This window comes from Coloeus monedula (assembly GCF_965178545.1).
Source record: "Coloeus monedula genome assembly, chromosome: 8".
Classification (NCBI taxonomy): domain Eukaryota; kingdom Metazoa; phylum Chordata; class Aves; order Passeriformes; family Corvidae; genus Coloeus; species Coloeus monedula.
In genome coordinates this window covers 11,606,449-11,632,041 of record NC_138788.1, presented here as the reverse complement: position 1 = coordinate 11,632,041, position 25,593 = coordinate 11,606,449, and the positions used below count along the sequence as shown (strand labels likewise).

The 25,593-nt window shown below is 39.4% G+C and overlaps 1 protein-coding gene across 1 annotated transcript in view; it reads left to right on the top strand.

The window, feature by feature from the left end:
- The window catches only part of CSGALNACT2 (chondroitin sulfate N-acetylgalactosaminyltransferase 2), a 32,768-nt gene extending 7,599 nt beyond the window's left edge, over nucleotides 1-25,169 (top strand). The window contains exons 2-8 of the mRNA XM_082286318.1: nucleotides 8,114-9,361; nucleotides 16,663-16,879; nucleotides 17,414-17,515; nucleotides 19,113-19,291; nucleotides 20,886-20,980; nucleotides 22,056-22,137; nucleotides 23,292-25,169. Of these exons, the coding sequence (XP_082142444.1) occupies nucleotides 8,698-9,361; nucleotides 16,663-16,879; nucleotides 17,414-17,515; nucleotides 19,113-19,291; nucleotides 20,886-20,980; nucleotides 22,056-22,137; nucleotides 23,292-23,584 (1,632 nt within the window). The 5' untranslated portion in view covers nucleotides 8,114-8,697 and the 3' untranslated portion in view covers nucleotides 23,585-25,169. The remainder of the gene's footprint in view (nucleotides 1-8,113; nucleotides 9,362-16,662; nucleotides 16,880-17,413; nucleotides 17,516-19,112; nucleotides 19,292-20,885; nucleotides 20,981-22,055; nucleotides 22,138-23,291) is intronic.
- Nucleotides 25,170-25,593: the final 424 nt, after the last annotated feature.

The window sequence follows — 25,593 nt, the reverse complement described above, 5'->3', positions numbered from 1 at the left end:
ACAGTATAAGGAAACTGGATGCATGACCTTTATTCTTACCTCCCACAATGAGAAGTCTTCCACTGCCTCCATGTATGAACTTGAATGACAATTATCCTTTAAAAACAGCTCAAGCGTTTACATAGGTTGGCATTTATATTTTCATTATGCTTAGGTTACAGTAACTATGTTATCTTGATCTCCTTATATAGAGAAGTAGATGACAGAGATCTGAGAAAGCAGAAGACAGCTTAATTCTGAGAATATGGTTAGATGTGGAACTTAGGTGAAGCAATTGCAAGAAAAACACATTATTCTCATCTCTTCGGTTTTCCCAGTTACCGTTCCACAGTGAATGATTGCAGTCATTCTCAGTGATTGGTTTTAATAAATAGAACATGGCATCAGTGAAAATGCAGGTGTGCTGTGCAAATGCTGTGCTGGTGAGCTGGGATCGCCAGTTACCTTCTACTGTGCTATTGCATTTGAGGGAGCATCATCTTGTGTGGGGAAAATATTTAGCTGGGGCCTTATAAGTTGTTTAGATGCTTTGGGTGCCTAAAGAGTATTTCACCTTTCCTCATTCACTTTGATTCAAGGTGATGCTCTCTAAGTGTAACTGGTTTTTCTGTCCTTCTGAAGCAGGCTGTTTTCCTGTGCAAAAAAGCCCTACTACAGCATTACCTATTTGAAGACTACTGGGGATCTTAAGTTTAATTTCTGCCACTTGCTGCAGCTGTTGCTCTATCCTACTGAAAGCAGTATGAACCTCTTCCAGCATGTGCTCTAATAGAGACTACTGTGCATCCTTGAAGATAAGCTGCAATTGCTGTAAGAAGTGCGATTTAGTTTTACTTAAGCTGTGCTCCACAGTCCTTTTGCCCTTGATTGGGTGTGCAGTGTTACACAGGTCTGTTGGGGAGCTCTGCCACCTTTCAGTGGACAGACTGCCATCAGCTGGGTATGGTTGCTCAGGTGTAGTGCCCTGGCTCAGGAACCCAAATGCTGCAGTGTTATAATTTATGCAGCCCCTCATGGGGACTGTGTCCTTAATAAGGGTTTAACAAAGCATGTTGTAAAAGTAGGCCAGGTTCTTGCTTAATGCTCATGTGAAAAACACTACTTGCAAGATGTTAGGAATACCAGGAGAAAGATCTTCCCTGATAGCTGTGCTAAGGTGGCTGCTTGTACTTCTGTTCCCATTTCTAGGTTGCACTCTAGCAACCAACAAGGTAGGCACAATAAGCAGAGTCATGTAATACTGCTGTTCCTTTAATTCCCTGTCAGTAAGGGGAAGAAGACACGCTTCTCCAAACTTGGAGTTTGTGGTTTGCTTGCCAAATTTAAAAAGAGGAATAGCACCAACAGCAGTGCAGAAACCCACAAGCTAAATAATACAAGCTATAGGAAAAGTTGTGTTATACAGAAAAGCTACTGTGTTGTGAAAGCTGACGGTAGAAGAGCCTTCCATGATAGCTTTTTGATAATAGTTTTAAAACAAGCAAGCAAGCAAACAAAACTCCTTCAGTTGGTACTACCTAGGACATTTTAGCTAGTTTTTCTTGCCAAGCAGATGTCTCTCCTCATAAAAACAATAAAGTGACTGTGAGTTGACTTTTGTTTCCTGGCTTTATCTGAAATGGAATAATACTGACCAGCGTGGTTAAGGTGTAGCTGGTTGGGTTTCAAGTTTCATCATTTAATTCAGCATTTTCCAGACAAATGGACTTGCTTTGGATTCACTGAAGCCAAAGCAGGGCTTCTATTCATAAACTCATTGCTTACTTTGGATTAGGTATAAAGTAAATAATGGGAATAATGCTGTTCTTTCATTTGTCCACTTAACTATGTAATGGATTTAGTTTTGTTCAGGAACAACAAATGCCAGGACAAGCGATAACTTGCTTACTTCTCTGTTATAGGAGATAAAACTGCTCCAGCAAAAAGTTGCTATTTTTCCTTGTTACTTCACAGTAGGTTATGAAAGAATTGCATTTAAACCACTACAGTACAGTTAATATTTCCTTCAGTTGAGGATGACAACATGACTGCTTTTTCCAGGTATTGTCGTGGCAAAAATACCACCATTTCTAGGCTGTTGCATATCACCTTCTGCTGGCTTTCTCTGAGAACAGAGGCAATAAACCCCACAGTATTTGCTATTCTGTCAGCTTGGCACGCTGATTTATTTTTTGACCGTGTACATGGGGCAGGGAAGGGGTGTGTGGTGCATGAGCAGGATGGGTTCTTCCTGCAGCCCCCGTGGTCTGTGTTGCTGTTGTAAAAACACATTCCAGGGAACTTGAAACTGAGGCGAAATTGCAAGAGAGGGTTTGGGAAAGCTGTAAAGAGGGTGACCTGCTTGATTGTTCTTGATTTTTAAGATGATTGAACACCACTATTAAAATGAAACCCTACTCTTTTCTGCATGTCTGTGTTTTAGAGGTTAGTACAAAGTGTGTTGCTTCAGTTGCATATCCTGAAAAGATGTAATTAATAAGCAGGATCTGGTCCTTGGAAAAGGCAGTGTTTTTTATTGATTTTCTCTCCCTCGTGTTGAGAGTGAGGTGATTTATCACATGAAACAAGGGAGATAAGAAACCCGATATATCTTCCCTATGTACTGCAGTCCCTAATGTGGCAATGGAAACTTGTGGAGGTTTGGTCTTAATTTTATTTCAGAGTGCAGCATTTCTGCTGGCAAAACAACAATGTTGCTTTTTGTGAGAGAAACCATTTGCATGGAGAATATTATTTTTTGAGTAATAAATCCTGTGATTGTTGCACCCTTCACTGAAGTAACTTTTTCCTATGGTTCTCATGCCTGAACTACTTACTCCTGGTGTACTTTGAGTTCTAGAATGGTCCTTGTGCCAAAGGCACGATTTTTTTTTTTTCCCTTCCTATTTAGGAACTAAAGATGTCTGAAGTTACCTATTGCAGATATGCTCAAGCACTTTAAAATTCATCACAGGCTGTTCATAATGTGTACAGTTCACCACTATTCATTTTTTTCCCCCATGTCCTTAATTAAAAATGAAGTAAGATGCTCAGTGATGAGTGTGCAGTCATTTTTGTCCCCCTGTTTCCCCCATGGGACCTCTGGCTTTGGCAGAGGAAAGGAAACTGATGCCAATAAAAAGAGGTAGCTGGAAGAATAATTCCTTTTGGTGTCAGCCAAGTAAGGTGAGAAACAAAGCTGAAGTCCAGTGCTTACCAGCTAGTGGGGAGTGTTGTGGTGCACTGAAACAGTGTATCATGCTCTAAGCTTTCAAAAAGTTGAAAATAAGCTGCTGTGTGTGCTTGATGTGATCGATTTACTGTGGGCAGTGGTTGCAATATGTACAAGCAAAACTTTCAAATTTCTCAGAATTCAATATGAAACCGGTAAGGTCTAAAATATTTTGTGATTATTTTCACTTTCCTGTTGGTTTTACTGAATGCAGGTCATCTTGCCATAGACTGGTAGTGGCTTTTAACTTCTCTCCCATCCAGCAATGCATATGCATGTATGCCTGGGAAGCAGAGCCATAGCTGAAAGCTCATCAGATGGCAGAATTGTGATAAAAATAAGGTTTTTTTCAGTCAGTAAAGAGGGTGAGATTCTTGACTGGTTTTCTGTGGAAAGTGAGAACTTTGGCAGTTAATTCTTGTGGATTTTTTTTTTTCCTCTTCTTCACTTTTCTTCCTAGCAGCAGAAAAATCTGACTTTTGTACTTGCTCAGCTAGAACTGTGTAATAAAACTCTGAACAAATTCCTTTCTCTTTTCTGAGGCTATACCTCAGCAGACTGTCTAAGCAGAGATGATGTGTTTGTGTGTTGTTAAGGTATGGTTTGAGGTTTTTCACTCCGAGGTTTATGCAAAGATTGCCTGCAACAGCAGATGCACAGCTTGCTTTCAGTTTGGTTTCAGCAAGTGAGAAGATAATGGTGTGCCCAGTATTCCTCTGACATTCCAAGCTATTCTGTTCTCAGTGGCACTGTTCTTCAGAATAAGAAGGGAATATGCAAGGGATGAGATTGGACCTTATGATTTATTGTATAACTTGCCAAGAAGTTATATACCGAAATATGTGTGTGGAGGAGGCTTAAGACAGTGAATGTCTGTGGCATCTGGGTGAAATTGTGAACAATAAAAGAACTCTCAGCTGGAATTTCATGAACAGCTAAACAGTGACCGTCTAGGGCATGCTGAATGAAAAGGACATGTCTAAAGTAAAACATGCTCACACACGGAATGTCCCCACAGTCTGGCATGAAGCCAGGTGCGTACTGAATTAGGTCACTGCTTTAAGTGTGAATGTTTCCCCACTTCAGAAAGACGTACTCATCCTTTGCAGCAAGGAACAAAACCAGAATGCTAATATAGTTTAAAAAAAAAAAAAAAAAAGGTAAAGCATTTTCAATTAGCATGTTGGTCTGTTCCCTTGTGCTTAGAGAAGCAATGAACTTTTTTGTAAGGAACAGAAACATTTCCATAGTTGAATATACAGAAGACCCTGGAAATGCAGAAAGAATTAACAACCAGTTGCCTCTGGAAATCCTGCAGATCTTTGTAAGTATTTTATAAGCCTCAGATATCTCATTCCTTGGAGATCATACAGACTACTGCAAATAGACTTGTTCTGAAGAATTGATATGAAGTTAAATACCAGCATGTGCAATTTAAAGTTTTGGAACTTAATCTTTAAACACTGAAATTCCAGGGACTTCTGTGTGATTACTTATTGCCAGGTAATCTTACTGTTCTTTATGAATTTCAGAATGTTCCATGTAACCCAATTAGTTTCCCTATTGTGATTTTTTGGATCCCATGTGCTTTTGCTTGTTCTGGGGTTTCACAGCCTGCTTTCTCTTGTAATCATATTCTACAGCCTAGTTACTGGAATTCCTAAAATAGGGCTGTGTCAGATCAAATTCATATCAAATTTGGGTTGTAAATATGCAAAAATGGGGCCCTTTTTTTTTTCTGAAAAGAGAGGACAGTGAAATAGGGTGCTCATAAGCTCTCCTTTTCCAATGGGATAAGAAGGAAGGAAGATTCTTGCTGCCTTCACTCACTCTTTGAAGTATTCAAGATGAAATGTGTCTTACTCCTTTATGAAAACTTCCCTCAACAGAAGTAATACTGAAGGGGAAAAAAAAAAAAAGTCAATTGGCTCAGTTCCCACAGCTTTAGTAAACTAACTTTCCCATTCAGCTCTCCCTGTGCAATTTAAAATTTTAATGTTTGGCATAACTGGTTGCAAAAACATTCGTTTCCTTTAAAGGCCACAGTGAAGCTGTAGTGGGGAAAATGCCTGTTCTTTATGGTGTTGCAAGAAAATGGTCAAACATAAATAGGCAATGCCTATCTTTGTAAAAAGGCTGTCTTGTTAATAGGATTGTCACTAGCCCACTAGATAAAGGGTTTCAGCTAATGAAGCAATAATTAGAGCCTAGAAGGAAAAGGACCAGTGAGCACTTTACAGCCCAGCTCGTGTAGTTCTCATTGCTGCAGAAAGGGTTTATTATATTTCATCCCTGAGCACCCCTCAGGGCAGTGCTCCCCCCAACAGCCTTCTGCTGTAAATAAGTGCCAGTGGGAACGCCCGGAAGTCTGCAAATATTCATAATCTTTTTTCTTGCGTTGGTGACACGGTGCCAGTGGCCGAGTTCCCTGCGGGGGCGTGTTGACTTCCCTAATCCATGCTTACCACAATGATGTCTGTTTGGCCACAGTGAGGAAAGGTATGAAGAGGAGCGCTCTTTCACTGCCCCCTGCTATTCTCTGAGGGGATCTTAATCTCCTGGTACATTGTGTCCTCTTGACACCACATCAGGAGATCTGTTTTCCCTTTCTTCTAAGACTTGAATGAGACCTAAAGAAACTTAGTGACTCATCAAAGTTGAACGCAGGGTAGTTTATTGGTGGAGCAAGAACTGACTACAAAAGCCTGCTAGAACTAATGCTCCATCTTCAGGGGTATCTATTTTTCAGTTAACAACAATTAGAATAATTGGGGCTTGAATTACTGATACTTTATACAAGTTAGGTACTTTGATCATTTCTCAATATGCCTTTACTGGTTGAAGATGTGTCAGCTTCTGCATGGAGTAGCTTTAGTACAGTCTAGCATTTACTGAGGTTTAAAGAAGCTCATGGTTCTTTATGCTATTAATTGTGGCTTCACCTTCTGCAGTCCAACAGAACAAGAATTCAGTAAGAAATGTAAAAAAACATCATATGGTCATCTTTGTACTAAAAGCTTGGGATGAGATTGTCATTTCTGTGAACTGGTTTTATCCTGTAGATTTTTTCTTCTGACTCCCTTGATTCAGCACATCTGGACACCGGTCAGTAGTCTGAGGATACATCTGGTGTTGATCACTCTTTATAGGCATTCAACTTGCATTTATATAATGTTGTGTTTGTGCAGCGAGAAGTGATTAACTTCTGTCTTGTTTGGACTTGAAAGGATGTTATCTAGTATTCAGTTGATAAAACTGTTATTTATTTTGTATCAAAGTCTGCAGTAGCTTTCCATGAGTTCCAAAAGCTTCAGTTTCAGATGACTAATTGCCTTTAATCTGCTGTATTAAGAGTTTCTACATAATCTAGATAGATTATTTGTTAACAGGGACTTTAGCGGTAGAAATACTAAAAACTCCTTCAAGCAGTCCTATAGACTTCAGCTGGACAACCCCACGGTGTGCAGCTCTTGCCAAACTTGGTGTGCATGATATGCCTGCAGACTTCAGGTCAGCTGTGGCAGGCTTTGCTGGTGGTGGTATGAATAAGTCACTCAAACTTTCTGGCTTTGTAACTGGAGATTCCTTGCAAGTGTGGATGCTGAATATGACGATACCACTGATAAGGGGTACCTGATTCGCACTGGAGCTGTATCCTGACGCTGGAAGCTGAATGGGAAGGGAGGAGTGTCACAATGAGTAATCAGGGAGACACAGTGCCAGGTGCTTGCTGTAAACATGGGATGCATTGTGGCACCCTGACTGCCTCGCAGGGTCAGCGCAAGACGGGCTGTGTGGCAGCTGGCAGTGCCAGCTAGTCTGTCTAACCCATAGAGAAGCAGTATGGAAGTTAGCAACTTTTTTCTAGTCTCATAAGGATAGTGAAACTAAACTGGGAGTCCCAGAACTTCCCCCAAACCATAATTGCATAACACAGTCAAAATGGATGTAGAGCTAATAGGTCCCTGGATAAATTTTAATGAGTTTCACTTATTTTATACAATCAAATTTTAAATGGAAGTATTTTATTAATGTTGAAAGTAGACTAACATGCACTGAGCCTACTTCTTAGCTTTTTATGCTCTCATTGAGGAGGCCTATGAATTGTTCAGCTGACTCTCAGTGCTGAGTAGCATTTTTGGTATCCCCCTCTTGCATATCTCTGGTCTGTTTCCCTGGTCTTTTCCTCTAGGCTAGTTTGGTCAGTCATGTACGAGTGTGACCCATGCAAATAGTCACTGCCTCTTTCTGCTAGCCTAACCATATCAAAAAATGGAAATGTTAGCAGATGGGTAATCTCAGGATCCCTTTCATCAATCAGGGATTGGAGTTTGAATTTCAATTTCTCTTGAATTTGACTTAATCTGAAATGCAGTTTCTGTAAACTTTGATATTTAAATCAATAATACTTTATTCATGAGTGAATAGTTTTACCCTGAAAGATATTTACTTAAAGTAAAAGCAAATAAAATTGCAAGCTTCTGCTCCTTCAAAATAGTTCATGGGGTTTTTTTGATTGGTTGGGTTTTTTTTTTGTTTTGTCTGGGTTGTTTTGTTTTTTTTTTTTGTTTAGAGGAGTAGGAAGGGCATGGGGTTTGTTTTTTTTTTCTTTTTTCGTCCCACAGAGTAAAACAAAACAAAAAACCCAAGAAGGAATGGTGGAGTTAAAACAAATGTGTAATAAAATGTGGTGAGACTAGAAGAACCATTACTATTTTCCAGACACTGTGTCAAAGGGAGTTGCTGATGGGTAATGCAAAGGAAAGAAAAAGCATTTCTTTCTCCCTTTCTCACTCCTTCCACCAGCAGTCTTTTGCATGCCTGTGTTAGAACTTTGTTCATGTGTTTTCCAAATGACTGTCTGCTTTGTAGTTCTAATATATACCTTTCTTTTAATTTTAGGTTCTGTCTTCGTTTTGCTGACTCAAACCACAGATTCCAAGGAAAGGAGGGGGAGTGGAATAAAATACTCAAGTGCCAGAGGAAAAGCAAGACTAGCCAATGAAAATTACTTTTACTAAACTGTAGATTGCTCTCACACATAGTGGGGGGGAAAATTACTGTCTATTCAAAGCTTACAAAATTACTTCTGCAGATTTCCCTCACAAAACTTCAAATAAGCTAAGCCCCTTCAACTAGGGCTGAATTAGGAAATGAAAATATGATTCCTTGCTGGTGTCTTCTGTCTTCCTCCCCCTCTGCAGTTTTTTCTTGTTTGGGGTAGGAAATCCTGAGCAAATTGTATGGCGTCAACCAGACTTACAGTTGATGGTTATGGATGACATAGGAACTTCAGATTTACATCTCTGCAATGACACCTGATTAAGGCAAAGCTTGAAAACTGCTCATCAGCTATGTTACCAGAACTTGTAGGAGCTATTACAGTTATGTTTTCTCTCTTTTTCTAAGTTTTTAAAGTCTGGGGTGATGTTCCCTGGAAAGCAAGAGCAGATAAGTCATCTTTTAGGATTGGAAACAGAAATAATATGAGAATGCCTAGAAGAGGCTTAGTAATTCAAGCCAGGACTCGTTGGCTATTGGTGGGCCTTGCTTTACTATTCAGTTTAGTCTTGCTCATGTATTTGCTGGAGTGTGCTCCACAAACAGATAACAATGGATCTCTGCCTGGTGTTGTAGGTGAAAGCATGGGTAAAGAATACTATCAAGCTCTCTTGCAGGAACAAGAGGAGCATTACCAAAACCGAGCTACCAGTCTGAAGCGTCAGATTGCTCAGTTAAAGCAAGAGCTTCAGGAAATGAGTGACAAATTGAAGTCCCTGCAGGAAAAAAAGAGCCCGAAGGTCAATGGTATGAACTACCAGGGCACCAAAGAACAAACATCCAATGATCTCCTAGAGTTTCTTCATTCCCAGATTGACAAAGCTGAGGTGAGCGTGGGGGCCAAACTGCCTAGTGAGTATGGAGTCATTCCTTTTGAAAGCTTTACATCCATGAAAGTATTCCAGTTGGAGATGGGGCTCACTCGGCATCCAGAAGAGAAACCCGTTAGAAAAGATAAACGAGATGAATTGGTGGAAGTTATCGAGGCTGGCCTAGAAGTTATCAATAATCCAGATGAAGAAGATGGACAAGATGAAGATGATGGAGTAGGAGACAGGCAGCTATATAGTGAAAATGACTTTATAGAAGGTATGTTTACATGCTTTCCAGCCCATTAGCAGAATGTCACAACAGGCATTTAATGGTGTTTGTACTTTTAGGTGTTTACCTACTTGAATAGAGTCTTGAAGAGTAACTGCATCATAAGAACCTTTATGTCTGATGATGAGAATATTACTGCTTCATTATCTTGTGGTTTTAGTGGAATAACAAATACATTTGAGAGGGGCTCACCACAAGAGGGGAAGCTGTACAGGGGAAGCTGTATCTGCTTAAAATATGGATGCATTCGTAACTGATTGTAGCCAAAGTCAGTGTGATACAGCTGCTTATGGTACTGAATAACTGAAAGACTTCCAGTGAAACTGATGACAGTGGGAGGGAGAAATTGATTCACCTTTCTTGTTCCAGAGTAGCTAAGCAATCCAGCATGAAGCTACATGGTTTTTCTTCACTCATCTCTATGCCACTTTTAGTTAATATTCAGGCCTTTGACTCTCTTAGAGTTGGCATGGTCCTACTGGAGGGAGAGCATTGGTAGGCTGTGTTCTGGTCCTGTCAGCTGAAGAACTTGGTGACCTGAATAGACCTTCCATGGTATACAGTTATGGGGTCTGCTAAGCTGTGCAGCCTTGAACCGTTCTCTTGTTCTCTCTTCTGTTTTGTCTCAGTGCCTCTAAGTTTAACTGCAGAACACATATTATTATAAAGGCATATGTAGAGCAGTTAAGCTTTCAACGCTCAGTAAAGCCCTTAAAAGATGCATAGACAAATCCCATAACAAGGGGTACAGTCAAGGTACAGTCTCATGCTGATGGAGAGAAGTATTATCAAAAACTGCCCTCATACCCCTTCTGTATACTTACAGTATTAAATACAGTTCGTGCTGCCATTAAAAACCAAAAGGTAGAGCATGTTATAAGACCATTACTGTAGAAGGGAGTCTGGAGTAAGTACTGATGTCTGCACTATTAAGGAAACATGCTGGAGAAAGGTACCACTGGCCTTGAAATAATGGATTCTTTCAGTCTCAGATGATGTAATTGGTCTGTACTGCAAAAAGTCTCTGCTTTTAACAGCTACTGTGTTTAAAGTTTGATGCAAGTACTCTTTTTCATTCCAGAAGGTGGGACAGGCCATGGAATCCACTTAGCTGGGTCAGTGCAACACAGCCAGTGCTGTGTTAGGCTCTTAGTACAGTTCTCCTTTGAAACTCTATTATTTTCTCCAGGGGTAGTCATTCTTGTACTTTATATCTACATTATTCAGCTGCTTTTCCATTGCCATTTTAGATACTGCTTGTACTCTAGTGAATTTTTATTTTACCATGACTGAAATAGCTGTCGATTTTTTAATGTGCTGCCTTTAATGACAGAGTTTCAAGAAAGCAAATAGTTTTAGAACCTTAGAGTTATACTTCATGCCTCTGCTTCTGTTCACACCAGTATTTGTTTATGGAAATCAAACGAATTTCCTTTTGCTGTAAAGACAGTAACTTCAAACACAGGGTTACAGGAACTTTAGGGAAAGACAAGTATTTTATGCTGCATATGGATGTGTTAGCAACCAGCCATAGCGTTATCTATATCTATTAGTGTCTTTCTTCAGACAGGTGTGGGTTGTGTGGGTATTCTGTGGGTTTTTTAGTGCAAATACTACTAGCTAATTTAGCCAGTAATAAAAGGCAGCTTCTGAATGTTCACATATTTTTTCCCCACCCCTGTTTTTCTAAAACTCAGAGGTAAGAAGCAGACCCAGCCAGTATTGGTATGTGCAGGTGCCTTGCCCTGCAGCCCCGTGAGTGGGCTCTAGCACTCTGCCTCCATTGCCTGGGCATCCCCTTTTGATGGAAGTCCAATTGGAAAGCTGCTGCCATTCTATTTAGAAAATACTGCTCCCTTAAGCTGTCATAAACTGGTAGGTTTAAATTGCATAGCAGACTTGGTGTATCAACTGATGTCAGAACAGGTCCTGCAACTGTCCTAAGGGCATGTCAAAATTGTTGCTGGATTAGTGTTGCTCATTTAGAGAGACAGTTTTTTAAAGATGGCTTTAGTCAAAGCAAATAATTTAAGTTCTGCATCCTCTTCAATAGGTAATTATTTTGTAACAAGTGGTTTGTGACTAAAACTAGAGTATTGTGCAATTTGAAATTGGAGGCTGAGAAACTTGATGTATGGATTTTTTTTTTTTTTTACTTCTGGGACAAAAGAGAAAACATGGTACTGCTTTAGTTAATACATAACCATCATGTTTTTTGCTCAGTACAGATAAGCGGATTTTATCTTCTGACTTGCAGGATTTTTTTCCTCAAAACTACTGCGTATCTGTGTATAAAAAACTTACCCACAAAACTGTGCTACAAGAAATAGGCATTTTTATTCTAAAGTGTTCTAGCTTGTTACCGCAACAGGCTATTTTTATATATGTCAATATTTGGTTCTGCGGATTATGTCTGCTCTTTTCCTAGACTTGTGAAATAGTAGACTAAACTTTGAACTATGGAATATTTTGTGATATGTACTTTCGGGTACTCTCACCTTAGAGAATTTGGTGACTGTTTAAATAAGTTTAGAATATCTTTTCTTATAGATGATTTTACTTAATGGTGTCTTTTGATGTGTGCTGAATATGTCTGAAGTTCTTTCCCAGTATTTATGTTGCTTCTGTTGCCCAGTCAGTGAACTATCACTGTTATTTAAAAAAAAAATTCAAGATTTTCTTTTTCTTACTGTGTTTTAGGATATATCTCTATTGGAGTACCTTGAGACAACAAATACTAATAACTTGAATTTAAAAATTATCTGCTTTCTATTTTATAAATAGAAATTTCCTAAAGAAACTTTTTTTGTGATGAAGTACACTTAATTATCAATAATACTCATGGTAGTCTGAAACTACTGATTTTTATTACTTCTAATACTGCATAGGCCAAAAAAGTTCCAAATACATGCTGATGGATGTGAACTTAGTCATTTCACTTTTGCTCTGTGTCCTTGATTTAACTGTTCATGCAGCTGCCTTGCTGCACGCTCAGCCTCTGTGGGCTCTGCATGAAGATACTCTGTCTTCTGCCAGTGATGCAAGGAAGCTGTATCCACAACAGGGAGCAATCTGGCCAAGTGTTTTCTGAACTGATGTTATCTTGTTAGTGTTGCAAGACAAAGGGATGATCCAAATCTGCTTTGGAATTATGAGAAGGCAGAGCTACCACAGCCACGTCATGGTTATGTGCAGGCTTTGAACAATAACACTAAGTAAAAAAAAAAAAAAAAGATTTCTAAGTATATATTACAACTACAAAGATACTTTCTGAGAACTTCAAATTATTTTTCACAAGGCTCAATTGACTTGCTCTGCTGATGAAGAGAAAACCAGCAAATTTCTCAGCTCTGTTTGCTGTACCTGTTTTCCTTTGCAGCAACCCGTAATGAAACTTCCAGAATTCTAATATTAACAGAACAAAAATCTGACCTGAAAAGAAGTCTTGTTTTGCAGTTGAGAAACACTTTGAAGTTGTTTTTTTTTTCCTTAGTGTTTCCATTAGATCTAAGTATATGAGAAACAAGAGTATCCTATTCCCTGTGGATGAAGAGTATCCCTAGTGAGGATAAAAGATGCAATTTTACATATTTTCACGAATGAATGGATTTAGGATTATGAACAATGGACCTACTTGCTGAACTGCACAATCTAAGGTAGTCCTCAATTAAAAATAGATTTATTTGAGATCAGTATTTGATAATATTGAGAAATGGAGAGTAATTTAGAGGAGATAATAGTATTACCTCTGCCTGTTCCCTTTCTCCAGAAGCTTGTGACACTAAGTCTTGAATGGTGACAGAGAAGCCTTGAGGAGCCTTCATGGACACACTTCACTATCAGTGTAACTGGCTTATTTGGGTTTATATTTATCAGTGTAATTGGCTTTTCTTATCAAGAGATTAAAAGCTCTTCCGTTGCACAAACATTTAAAATTAACCTTTGGAAAACAGAAGCAATTGTCTAATTGCTAATAAAAGTCTTGGTATTGAATGTCTAGCAGTGCTATTTGGGTCCTGATTCTGTTTCCAATTGAAACTGAGCAACATCCAGAAACTTTCTTCAGATCTGCATCTAAAAGGAAGACTCCCCACCCATCCGTGGCATGTAAAAATCCTTTATTCCCCTGCTGCCAGCTTAAATCAAAACTCTTCCAAAGTCCTTGCCATCCATAGAACAGTGTGGACTGTTTGTCATGCAAACAGCCCCTTTCATGTGTGCTGCATAAGATCAGAAACTGGCCACTGTCCTGGGAACTTCAGTGGAGAATTCTAATAACACACCAAAAAAAACAGGTCATACATCTTAAATTCCATAGACTAAACACTTTCTTGGTAGTCGTAAAATATTCAAGGCAATAGAAAAAGAGCTTTTTGGCTTTGATAGTAACTGATCCCCAGGATTCCTATGTTTAGTATGTTTGGTGAGAAACAGAACTTCTGCAAAGGGAGAAAAGCTTCATGGACCAGAAATAGCAGCTGCTAAATTATTTCTACTGCTTTTTACCTCTTTGCTTGAGGAGTTCTATTTTGGATGACAGCCAGCATATGCCAGTTGGAAGGTGAGATAACAGGTTTTATTAAATGAGTCAGTTCCAAGTGTTAAAAACCTGAATACACTAAGAAGTAAACCAGATGTGGGTTCTTTTTCTGGCTGTTCTCAAATCTGGCTTCTGTGTGTAGAAACTTTAGTCCCGTAAAAGTATTCAAATTAGTAGATTAGCAACAGAGGTTAGCTCATAGCAAGGAGAATAACTCGAGGAGTACATAGTATTTAAAAGAAGTGTGGCTCTAGTAGCATGTTGAGATTCAAAAGTTTGGAATCTTGTATTTCAACAATTGAATGTTGGCAAGGCACTATTTGTATTTGAATTTGCATATTAATATCTTTATGAAGTACAGCAGTGGGGTTTGCTTTTGTTTTCTTTTTTTTAAATTAATCTAGAAATTTTTATTCTGTACTTCAGCCTTCTGTTGTAGACTGACATCTAAGCTTAATCTTTGATTAAAGATAGGCTATTGGCAGCTGACGTGCTTTTTAAAAACTTTGCTTATGTTGTAAATGGTATTTTTATCTGCAAACAGCTATTGGATAACAGAGTAAAGAATAAAATATAAAATGCTGAATGTTAATTTCCCCAGGAGTCCTGGTACAAAGTGTTTGCTGTGTATTACATGAAAGCATGAGATACAAGCATAGTGGTGCATCAGCTGCTCCATTAACCACTATGCTGTTTTCAAGCTACAGTGCTGGACTATGCAGCACAAAAGGTTGGAATGGAAAAGGGTTGAGAGGGATTTAAAATCTTTTGCTGCTTCTGGCAGTCAGCATTGTAGACTTTCATTGTTTGAAACACCATTTTCAGTGCTTGTAATTAATAATGATTTAAAAATTAGCATTAAAATGTGGTGCATACTTCATGCATCTCTGTGTTGACAAAAGCATAAATGTGAATTTCAGTCTTTTCAAGGAGAGCATTGCAGAACTTTGTTCAAAGGTTAAAACCATCTGAGTTAAGAGGTTCAGTTTTCACTGACATCCAGTGTGATGGACCAGCTTGTTCTGCTACAACATGCATCCCACAGACCCTCTGTGGTAGTCATCCACGTTTCCTGTTGGATCTGCCAGTGCACGCGCTTGTCCACAAGAAGGAATGGATTACAGAGCTGAGTGTGGGAGAGGCATAAGGCACTTGCTGTAAAAGAGAGGCTGCTGGGCAGAAAGAGGGAGCATCAGTGAAAGAAACTGGGCTTGGTTTGAGGATGGAGGCTGGAGCAGAGGAACACAGAGTTAGGTAGATTTAGAGAAAGGATTCTTTCTTTGTAAATGGAATCTGGGATATAGAGAAAGAAGTTAGGTCAAGGTGGTATGCACATTCCTTTGCTTCTTGTATTGAAAGGGAAGGGAACATGGAGGAATACTTCCCTGGGGATAAGGAGAGCCAAAAAGCTCTATCATCCCTTCTTTCTGGTTCCTGAGACAGTCAAACCCAAGGTGCTCTGAGGTTGAGAGCTGCTCCCTTCACATACTTTGTCCCATGTTGACTTCAGTTGCTAAAGAAGATGAGACAAAAAGGACAATATCAATACTGGATACAAAAGAGAACCCGTTGTATTGCCCATATGGCTTGTCTGCTCTGTGCCCTGCCACCAACTGCTTTCTGGGTGGGAGGCCTGGGAGGGATTTCAGCTGCTGAGATCACTGGCTTGGAGAAGGGGCGTTTCAGGCCAGCCAGGTGAATGGAAATGCATCCTGTGAGGGCAGGGGTGTGCATCACACTTGGGAATATGCAGCTGTTTGTAACTTTCTCTATGGTCTGGGTGGCCAGTTAACTGGAATGTAATGCCAGTTCATGGCGTAGCTTGTGGTTCTTTTCCTGGCTGGTGAGAAGAGAGCAGAGGTGGGATGCTCATAAGGCATTTTTGTTGGAGGATTTTTCCTGTCATCATTTCTTATTCTCAGGGTAGCATAGATATGGAATTGGCAACACAGAGCTTGTTCTGAATGGGACACAATGAAGGACCATGTTCTGAAGGGGACAGATTTTTTCTACCCATTAGGAGTAAAATATCTCTCAACAGATAGTCCTGTTTCTGGGGGACTAGCATTGTTGTCCTGAAGTGTGACAGCCACATAGAAAACCTCTGCCTATGTCCTTAGAAGACTGTGGGTATAGTAAAATGCCACTAATTTATCAGATAGAAAGCATTAACTACTGGTCAGCAGTGAAAACAATTTAAAAGCATTCCAGTATTATCACACAGTTGTTTTGTTTCGATGCCACATGTCAGATTTTGCAGACTTTGTCAAGCAAGTTACTGTCATTTGTTCTGCCCACAGAACAAATTGTGCTTTTCTTGTGTTGATCACTGGCCAGATGATCTCAGTTTTTACTGTGGACTAGCTCAGGGCTAGATTCTTACTGAACGGCTTAAGAGCAGGCAGTATTAAATTTCAGCCATCCTTTTCCATAGCAAATAGCTGAATTCCCTTTTTGTTGGGAAGACCCAACTCTAATTCTGTCTGAGAAGCTGGCATAGGACCACAAAACCTGTTGTCTCTAAGAAGCAAGGGAAGCTGGAGTTTGTTTGGGATTGTTTCTCAGGTCTGACCTAAAATGGTAGAAGGCTGATTGTGATCAATAATAGTTTGTGGAAACTTTGTATGCTTTTAGGAGAAACCCAGAAGGTTTGTCCCCACTTCTTTAGTTCTTAGGAAAATCAGTGTTTCTGAAATACAATTTCCGGGATCTTTGACTTTACATATTACTTGTGTGACTTATTCTTCAGGTTACTATCGTACAGAAAGAGATAAGGGGACACAGTATGAGCTGTTTTATAAGAAGATGGATGGCATGGAGTACAGGCATGTCACCTTGTTCCGACCTTTTGGACCCCTCATGAAAGTGAAGAGTGAAACGGTCGATATTTCTAGATCGATCATTAACATTATTGTTCCTCTTGCTGGAAGAACTGAGGCATTTGCACAATTTATGCAAAACTTTAGGTAGGTGCATGAGATTATATAGTGAGCTATGTTGCTGATTTTCAGTATTTTGTTTCCTTTTCAAAATGAATTCCTGTTCTGGTTGATTTGCAGTGGAGCTAATGATTCCAACATTGTGTGCAACTGCCTTGGGGTGTTTGTAATTGAACCTACAGTATGGAGAAAACATTCCTTCTAAAAGGGTTTGAGAGATTCTCAAATTGCAGCAAAATGACCAAATGTCAGGATCATTGTGAACCTGGACACAGATGATCTTGAACATAATTTTTACATTAGTTGTAAATGTACAGAGTACCTGTTTATAAAATAAGGTATTGGAATGTGACACACAGTATTGGAACCTTCTGATTCAAATGGGAAAGATGGGGAAAGAAGAGGGGAAAACATCTTTCCTTGTTCTCTTTGAAGCCATTTGATGCCTAACCAGAACACTTCAGTCTGCTAATACTTTTTAATGCAGTAGCTTTTAAGTACCTGAAGTTTTTTATTGTGTTGCAAGTAATTATTAATATCAGCTTATCTTTGTGCTTATAGGGATGTGTGTATTCATCAGGATAAGCGTGTTCACCTCACAGTGGTGTACTTCGGACAGGATGGTCTATCAGAAGTGAAAAGCATCCTAGAATCTGTAGCTAGGTAAGTGTATCAATTCAACATCAGTCAGTACAAACAATATTGATTAGCATTTTAAGTAGTTCTTAAAAAGAATGAAAAAATAAACCAAATAAATTTATACTCCATTACAGGTTACTAGGAAAAGTATGCTTTATTTACTGTACACTATTTATAGTTGGCATTTTACAGCTTAGGTTGCAAAAGTTTCCTGAAGACTACAAAAATCAACTTATAGACAGAAAAGACTTTGAGGTTTCTATCTGACAGTCCAAAAAACAACAGGGATAACAACAGGGATGAGTTTTCCAGTGCATATTCAGTCACGCTAACAGCTTGATCAGAGCTTAAGTTCTTTGGAACTGGGATGTACATTTCAATAGTTATTTCACTGGAGAGACAATTTTATTTAATGATGAGGAACAAAAATGTACAAAGTAGGCCTACTTACTCTTGGCTGTAAAATAACTTTAAGCACAGTTCATCATGGCTGTCTCAGCAAGTAGCATTATGTTAGTATGGATGTAAAATTCCTGAGTGTGTCTTTTATGATTTTTGCTCCAGAGAGATGGGAGAGGTGTTAGCATCCTTTACCTACTTCTTCGTTCCCTGAGCTCTTGTGCTCATCCCTGAGCTGGGAGCTTTTTCCCCTTGAGCTCTCGTGTGATCCCTCTCTCACAGTGCTGGCCAGGCTCCTCTCGATGACATAGATTAGGCACTGGCTACTTTGTCACCAGCTTGGAGCATGTGATGGAGAGTTGGCCTGACATGTACAGGCATCTTGTAGGAAGGGAGGAGAGAATTTCTGCCTTTTTTGCTGTAGTCTCCCTAGCACCTGCCGTGTGCTGGGCCCCTCCATTTTTGAGGCCCCTGCTGCCTGCTCTGCTCTCTGTGAGATGTCCTCAGAGCCCTGAGCCAGTGCTGCAGGCTCACTGAGCATTTACCTGGTTCTGTATCTTTTTAGTGGTGCTACTGTTGAGTATCTTCACTCTTTTCTCTTCAAGCATTGTCCTCTGAAGTGTCTTTGAAGTAGACACTTAACTTTGCTTGAAGATGTTCTCTGAGTGTGTTTTCAGTCTCCTTTTGCTGCTCCTTCCCTCTTCTGCTGTGAGTACAGGCCCATGTGCTACTGGTAAATAGCAAGGAGAAGCAAAATGCCTGGGTTATGGTGGCACCACCACACAGATGGCCTTTGCCCCATGAGTCTGGTGATGCCAGGACTCTGGCTTCCTGTTTGCAGTCTTCTCTGAACTGGTGAAGACAGCTATTTCTCTGTTAATCAGGACTTCTTGGTTTGTGGGGGCAAGTTTTAGATGCCATTGTAATTCAAGAGAGCATTTTAATTCATGTCAGACTACAAAAGGCCTTTTAATCTGTCTGAATGATTAAACATGAAGTGGAGTTATTAAAGTAAGACTGATTTCTATCATTTTACAAGGTTTAAAATTAAAATAGACAGCTAAGTGTAACAGATCTTTTTTTTTTTTCTCATTCTGATCATATAACTGTTTTTCTTTTTAAATTTCTGGAATGAAATCCTGTAAAATGCTGGAAACTTATAAATGGTCCCTCTGCCCCTCCCCAAAGATTGATTTTGGGTTTGGCTCTGTTTTTCTTGTAGAGAAACTGACTTCCACAATTACACACTTGTCTCTCTGAATGAGGAATTTAACCGAGGCCGAGGACTTGACATGGGTGCCAGAGCCTGGGAAAAGGGCGAGGTCCTGATGTTCTTCTGTGATGTTGATGTTTATTTCACAGCCGAATTCCTCAACAGTTGTCGCTTAAATGCTGAGCCCGGTATGTTCCCTGATTGTTGCTGGAACAGAGCCTTGCCACCGTGCTTGACTTCAACTGACCTGTGCTGAGCATATTGAAAACAAAGATAACTTGACTTGAATGGTGGAGCTTATTCAGTACCACACACACCCTGGAAAATGAATCACATTCTTCACAAAAGGCAATAATATTTAGACTGAGAAATAACTTCTGCATTAGTGTAGCTTGTTTTAAGAACAATTATCTTTTTTGTACATATACAATTTTCATGTTTTCTTAAGATTTAGTTGTCTGAAAGAAAGCTGGACAGTTTAATTGCTTTAACAATTAGACTGCATGTGAATTTGCATAACAAAACACAGTGTAATGCTCTACAGTGGAAGATGATTTTTGTTATGCTGAAGTCTCTAACAAGTTCGGTTTTATCTCTTCTCACTCATGTATGGCCAAACACATCATATACGAATGGTTTTCAGTAGAGCTGCAGTGTGTTCCTTATGGAGACTGAGCTAGTGGTCCATGCTTAAATCCCAAGCTCTGAAATATTCTGATTATTTTTCTTAAGTTTGTATGAGCCTTGCTTGTTCTACAGGCTTCTGCCAAGAAGGGTAAAGCTTTCTTGAGTTAACAAGCATTCTACTGAAGACCTTCTCTTGTCAAATGTGTGTTTGGGGTTTTTTTTAATGCTTACTCTTGTTTCAAATTTATTGCAGCCAGAAAGCATTTTCTCCAAATGTCAATTTGGAATCAGTAGATATTTTTTCTTCATCTAATAAACAGGCAAGAAAATTCTTCAGAAGCCAGATATTTGGATTCTGTTTCTTGTTTTTTCTTTCATTTCTGTCTGTCTCTGTACTTCATCAAACAAGTTGTATAAATAATTGGAAAATTGTTGGAGAGCAGTGTCTTGTGAGCTTTAACAAGGAAGGGGGTTTGAGAGACTGCTTGGCAATTCATACTGGCAGTTTGTCACCTTTGTGTCAAGTGAGATCTGAAAATGCTGCTCACTCCTTCAGAGTTCATGCCCAAGTCAGGACAGTGAATATTCTTGTGGACTGTTGTCAATACCTTTGCAGCTTTGGTGATGCACGACATTCATGGAAAAATATTTATCTGGTTTCTATAATGGACACAGAACTGGTGTTTTAAGCATAGTCAGGATGCTCATGATGCTTGATACCCTTGTAGGATATCCTGGATGTACCTGCTTTTACATGTTTGTGGAAAGACACAAATTCATAAATCTCAACAATGCAAGGTGTTACTTGGATTTGATTATTTTTTAGTTTTACTGCATATCATTATTGCAGGAATATTTCAGTCACCTAGTATGACACTGAGATAATATTTTATATAAGCATATATAACTATATGCAAATGTAAATCAGTAGTGTAATATGTGTAATATGCATACATATGTATTTTTTTTAATCCTATGAGCTCTGCCCCACTAGATATTACAGGCTTCCTAGGAGGGAAATATTAGCAGCTCGTTTTGATTTATTTCTACTAGATGCCTAATAGGTAATATTTTAAGGGAAAAGAGTGTTTCTGGTTTCTTTTTGCCTTCAGAAAACATGCCCACAGTGAGTAACAATTTTCTTTTGACTTCCAGGGAAAAAGGTTTTCTATCCTGTGGTATTCAGCCTTTACAATCCTGCTATTGTCTATGCCAACCAAGATATACCACCTCCTGTGGAGCAGCAATTGGTAAGCAGTGGGATTTATTCTGGATAGAATTAGGCATGCTTTGTATTAAAACAAAATGAAGTGTAACTTAATAGTCTGTTTGGGATATCTTACGACCTTTGGCAGTGCATATCTAAACATAATGGGCAAAGCACTTGGAAAAAAATCTTGTCAAACAGTACAAAATTCATTCTTAGATAAACCTGGAGTTCCATGTAGTTTTAAAGAAATAGTTGCTATTAATCAAATGAAGTTAGTAGTTCTGATCTGTTGCTTATTCTGGCCTGGAAAGCCAGTATTTTATGAGGATGGTGGCATTACATGGCAGCAACTTTCTTCTTATCTTCCAGCAAAAAAAGCATTGGTGGAAGGCAAAAATCTTCTGAAAGTTAAGTGTCCAGTCTAACTCTCTTTCAAGAGACTGCATAGATGAAATTGGGTTTTGCAGCTGAGACTTCTGAGATGGACAGGTTTGGAGGAGGAAAAGAAGAGAGTAGTGTGAAGAAGAGCTGTATCAAAAGAAAAAAATAATAGCCCTCATTCCCTAAGTTGTTTGCAAGGATCCTACTGAAAACTGGAGGGAAGGTTTTGCATATGACCTCGGGTAGTCATAGCTGAGAGAGGAATGAGCCCCTGCCTGACAGCTCTGCTGTTCACTCTTCTGAGCTTAGCACTATTATGGTTGCAGACTTCAGTCACAAAGCTTACTTTTTTTTGTCATATCAGATCAAGAGACAAATGTGGCCTTAAAAATGGGTAGGAATTGGAGTATTGGGAACAGATGATTTAGCAATGGACTGCTTAACTGCTTGGTCTGGGCAGATACATAGGAAATCGAGGTGGTGCAGCAAAAAGGTAAATGTGGAAACTGCAGTGAGGGTGAGTGTTTGGAACTGGAAGGTGGAGGGTGAAGGGAACAGCAGGTCACTAAGAAGCCCCACATGAGTGCATGACTCAGAAACACCGGAAGTGTTGTTATGCTCTATCCTGCACTGAGCAAATGATTGGAAGAGCTTAGCTTTCTGCAAAACCAAATGCAATGCACCTCCTTTTGTTGTATTTTACATTTCAAAATGATACTGGTTTAAAATTGCAGGTACACAAGAAGGACTCTGGTTTCTGGCGGGATTTTGGCTTTGGGATGACTTGCCAATATCGGACGGACTTTCTGACTGTTGGTAAGATGAGACTAAAGAAAAAAAAATTGTGATTCTCTGGTCTTACCTAATGACAGGAAAGAAATAATTAATTTCTTGTATTATTTTCCTAAGCCCAGCAGTCAGACTTGCATGACAAGTTTGACTAATGAGATAAATTAGCTTTTCTAAGTTTTGATGTCCTATCTGTTGAATGTTTTAAAAGACACAATAGTTTTAGTAGAAACGTTTCACTCTAGAACTTCTAAAAATATTGTTTTGTTTTTTTTTGTACTTTGTGTCTGTCTGAAGCAAATGAATCAAGTTTAAGAAACATGTCACTCAAATAAGCCACTCACATAGACAAGAAGCATTCAAATCCTTTCCTTTAAATAACCTTGAGGAGTTGGATACAGTTGTTTGAGGCTTTAGCAATGTGCTTTCCCCCCCTTGTGGTGTGTTCTTAAAACTGAGAACAGCTTGGTGTGCTTAAATATGCAAGATGGTGGTGAAGATAGTCTGCCAGAGGATGTAAATCTGCCAGAAGATGTAATGATACTGCCCTGTGTGCTGTCTGATGGCTTGAATGCAGGCTGATTGCTAATAGCAGTCATATTGCCATCTGTATGGTACATGCTAAATGGAGACTTTATAATTCTGGAGTTTTGAAATTGTGCAAGAGCCTGGGTTGCTCTTCACCATGGTCCTGGAAAAACAAGAGAACTTAAAATGGTGAACCATGTTCCTTTCCTTAATCTGGCCTTTTGAATTGTGACCTATGGAGTAATTGCTGGCATTTTTAGAGAGGATTTCTCATATGGTGCATGACTGCTTCATTTTCCAGCTGCTAAAATCCATTATGCTTCCTAAAAATAATGCAAAAGCATAGCCAGTGAGGTTTGCCTGCAGTTTACTGCAGCTGTCACATGGGATGTCACGCATAATGCAATTTGGAGACACTGCTCTAAGAGACTTTCCAAAGTCAGCAGATCTCTGTCCTGGGCAGTTTCCACCACAAAGGGCGCGGTATTCTTGAAGGTCCTGTCCCTCAAATTGGCATGCTATGGCATGGAAAACTTAGTTAACTGCTCCAGAATTTCCGGAATGTCATGCCAGATCTGGTAACATGTTACGCAGAAAGCGTTGCTCTTTTTCCCTGTGCGCCCAAAGAACAATTTCTGATGCTGTTTTTGTAGGGGGCTTTGACCTGGAAGTGAAAGGCTGGGGCGGTGAGGATGTCCACCTTTACAGGAAGTACTTGCACGGTGACCTCATGGTGATCAGGACGCCGGTGCCCGGGCTGTTCCACCTGTGGCACGAGAAGCACTGTGCGGACGAGCTGACCCCGGAGCAGTACCGCATGTGCATCCAGTCCAAAGCCATGAACGAGGCGTCGCACTCGCACCTCGGCATGCTGGTGTTCAGGGACGAGATCGAGGCGCACCTCCGAAAGCAGGCCTACAGGACTAACAGCGAGCCTGTGGGGTGAAGGGCCCCCTGGGGCGTGTGGTGACTTCAAATTCACAGTGAACCAGCATCATTTTACAGCCTTAATTCAGCTTACAAATGCAGTGCCTCTCTTTTTCAGTGAAGAAGAGTTTAGAGGGTTTTTGGTTCTTGTATTTGTTTTCCGAGTAATCCTTTGACTGATGCCCTCTTACCTACATATTTTGCAAGCTCAAGCACCTCAGCTAAATTGGACAGCATATGTAGTTCAAGGAAAGTGTCTTCAATATCGACTGGAAAAATCTGGGGAATGTACAATTCAACACTTTTCCATGTGGTACATTTCTGTTCTTATATTTGCATTCTTTTGACAATTAAATGAAATAATCTTTTGTCTCTTGAGTATTTTCAGTCTGTATGGCTCACTGCACTGTGACTTTAGAAGGATACTGTGCTTAGACTCCATTGTAGAAACAAGAGAAAGGTGTGGAAAAATAATCTCACCATGAAAGATGAGTGGACATGCTGACCAGTATAGCAGCTGTGCAGGGTGCTGATTCCACAGCAAGGGCTTGGTGCTGCATTTGTTGTATTAACAGACATTGACATGGTTGAATATAGAGTAATTTGGGGGGTGGGAATGAAAATCCTTTTAAGTGGAATTTTGGAGCATATAATGGAAGTTCATACTGCAAAGGAGACACCACCTTCTTATTTCAGTGATGGATCAGACAAGTTGGGAACATTCTAGCTGGGTGTTTCTGGGCCTGGTCTTTTCCTACAGTAGATGTCACATCCCTTCTATAAACTGAGCTGTGCTATTAAACTTGTTCGTTTAAACATTTTTGGCCCCACTCCTTGTTCCAAGGCCTTGCCTATGTATCTCATCCTTTAAGTTGAGGAACCATCTTTTCATTCCCATAAGAATTTATTAGTGGCCTGTTTGCTATTATGCCAATGTTGTCCTTGTGCATTCTTTCTCTTTTGGGCATTTTCCTGACATGTTTTTGTAAGGTGTTATATACTCTTAGTTGTTTCAGTGACTGAAAAAGCAAGTGCTATTACAGTCTTTCTTTATACAATGCTCTTCATTCCACTGATTATCCTAGTAGCCTTATTCTTCACTTTTTCAGTTTGAGGATGTTTTAGGGTGTTGTTGGTTTTTTTTTTCCCCCTCTGGGATTTTTTTTTTGCTTATTGGGTTTTTTTTTTTTGAGTATATTTAAGCAGAATTATGCTGTGGTCTCATTAATGCCTTGTACAATGGCACTACTACTTTGGTACTTCCCTTTTGGGTGTTTTGGGATGCATAAACAGTTCAAATGCAGGCAGGTCATTTTTCTCCGTGTTGTCTTATATGATACCACATGGCATGCCTCGTTTTTTAATATATTTGTTTATAGAATGAATGCAGAGAATTCTAATTCGGTGGTTAAACCATTTGCATGGTTTCTGCTGAATTTAGATATTAGTTGAAAACCTTTCTCAAACCAGGTAATTATGATCTGTTTTATGAATTTATTTTGCTCAAGAATTCTGAAGGCAACTAAAAGACTTAAATGGTTGATTTCTGAATAGCAGATACGCTGTGCAAATAGTTCTGGGCACTGATCGTTTTTTATATGTACATAAAATTTGCCTTTATGTAACTTATTGTGGAGAACGGTGTACTGTATTGTACTTAGAGTGAAGAGAATGCATTGCAGGACTTCTTGCAGTTGATATTCTCAATATAATAAATGGAACTTCTGCATTTTAGAAATTGTTTTAAGCTGTCTTTTTGAAATATGTTTTTACAATAATATTGTACAGAGCATAACACACTGGATTCACATAATAATATTTGCAGTGAAAATCCAGCCAGCTCAATTTTGCATCTCAGGTATCTACCCAGACCAGATATGAGAGTTTGTTCCTCAGACAACTTAAACTTAGACCAGATGTTACCTCACTTGGATATCTTGGGTTTTGCTAACAAAAAGTTTAAGATACTGGTGAGAACAAGATTAAGTACATTGGTATCATGACTTGGGGTAAAGATACAAGTGGGGC